This window comes from Cebus imitator, unplaced genomic scaffold, assembly GCF_001604975.1.
Source record: "Cebus imitator isolate Cc_AM_T3 unplaced genomic scaffold, Cebus_imitator-1.0 Scaffold5708, whole genome shotgun sequence".
Lineage (NCBI taxonomy): Eukaryota > Metazoa > Chordata > Mammalia > Primates > Cebidae > Cebus > Cebus imitator.
This window is the reverse complement of record NW_016113023.1, coordinates 1-1185: the sequence shown is the minus strand read 5'-3', so window position 1 is coordinate 1185 and position 1185 is coordinate 1. Positions and strand designations below refer to the sequence as shown.

The 1185-nt window shown below is 50.5% G+C and overlaps 1 protein-coding gene across 1 annotated transcript; it reads left to right on the top strand.

Moving 5' to 3' along the window:
* Positions 1-371: 371 nt before the first annotated feature.
* On the top strand, positions 372-1122 carry LOC108299325 (kelch-like ECH-associated protein 1). Its single transcript, XM_017521602.2, has 2 exons — positions 372-611; positions 896-1122. The coding sequence occupies exons 1-2, from the start codon at positions 446-448 to the stop codon at positions 1105-1107; spliced, it is 378 nt and encodes a 125-aa protein (XP_017377091.1). The 5' UTR covers positions 372-445; the 3' UTR covers positions 1108-1122.
* The last annotated feature ends 63 nt before the right edge of the window (positions 1123-1185 follow it).

Here is a 1185-nt window from a genome sequence, read left to right as displayed (position 1 = left end):
AAAAAAAAAAAAAAAAAAAAAAAAAAAAAAAAAAAAAAAAAAAAAAAAAAAAATTAGCCAGGCAGGTTGTGGGTGCCTGTAATCCCAGCTACTCGGGAGGCTGAGGCTGGAGAATCACTTCAACCCAGGAGGTGGAGGTCACAGTGAGCCGAGATCGCGCTGTTGCACTCCAGCCTGGGTGACAAGAGTGAAAACTCCATCTCAAAAAAAAAAATAAAAAATAGAAAAGAAGTCTGAAGTTTCATTGAGCTGTGATGGTGCCACTGCACTCCAGCCTGGACAACAGAACAAGACCCTGTCTATTTAAGGGAAACAAGAACGAGCAGGGTATCAGGCCCTTACTTAAGTATTCCACAAAGGTCAGCTATAATGGCCATTTTTGCCATTGTTCTCATGCCCTTGCAGGTATGAGCCAGAGCGAGACGAGTGGCACTTGGTGGCCCCAATGCTGACACGAAGGATCGGGGTGGGCGTGGCCGTCCTGAATCGTCTGCTTTACGCCGTCGGGGGATTTGATGGGACAAACCGCCTTAATTCAGCTGAGTGCTACTACCTAGAGAGGAACGAGTGGCGAATGATCACACCCATGAACACCATCCGGAGCGGGGCAGGTGCGTGAGGACGGCAGGGAGGAGAGCGTCCAGAAACACCACCCCCTCATCATCCTGGGTTGAAACTGAGCCAGTCCTGGGAGAGACCCCCTGTTGTCACCCTCACCCTGGGGTACCCACAGACGCACTGGATTCTGATGGAGTCCAAGCTTCTCTCTCTCTCCCCACTTCATTTCTGAGGGTGAGAAGGTAGAGGAGAGAGGAAAAGTCTCCCTCAAGGAGGTGATGGCTGGGGTTCCCGAAGCCAGATCCCAGAATCACCTTCTGTGCACGGTGTCCTTTAGGCGTCTGCGTCCTGCACAACTGTATCTATGCTGCCGGGGGCTACGATGGTCAGGATCAGCTGAACAGTGTGGAGCGGTATGACGTGGAAACAGAGATGTGGACATTCGTAGCCCCCATGAAGCACCGGCGAAGTGCCCTGGGAATCACTGTGCACCAGGGGAGAATCTACGTCCTTGGTGAGGCCCTGGGGGCGGGGAAGAGTCCTGACTAGCCTCATCTCTTGTGGACAGGTGGCTGCTTTTGCTTTACTTTTCTTTTTTTTTTTTCTTTCTTTTTTTTTTTTTTTTTT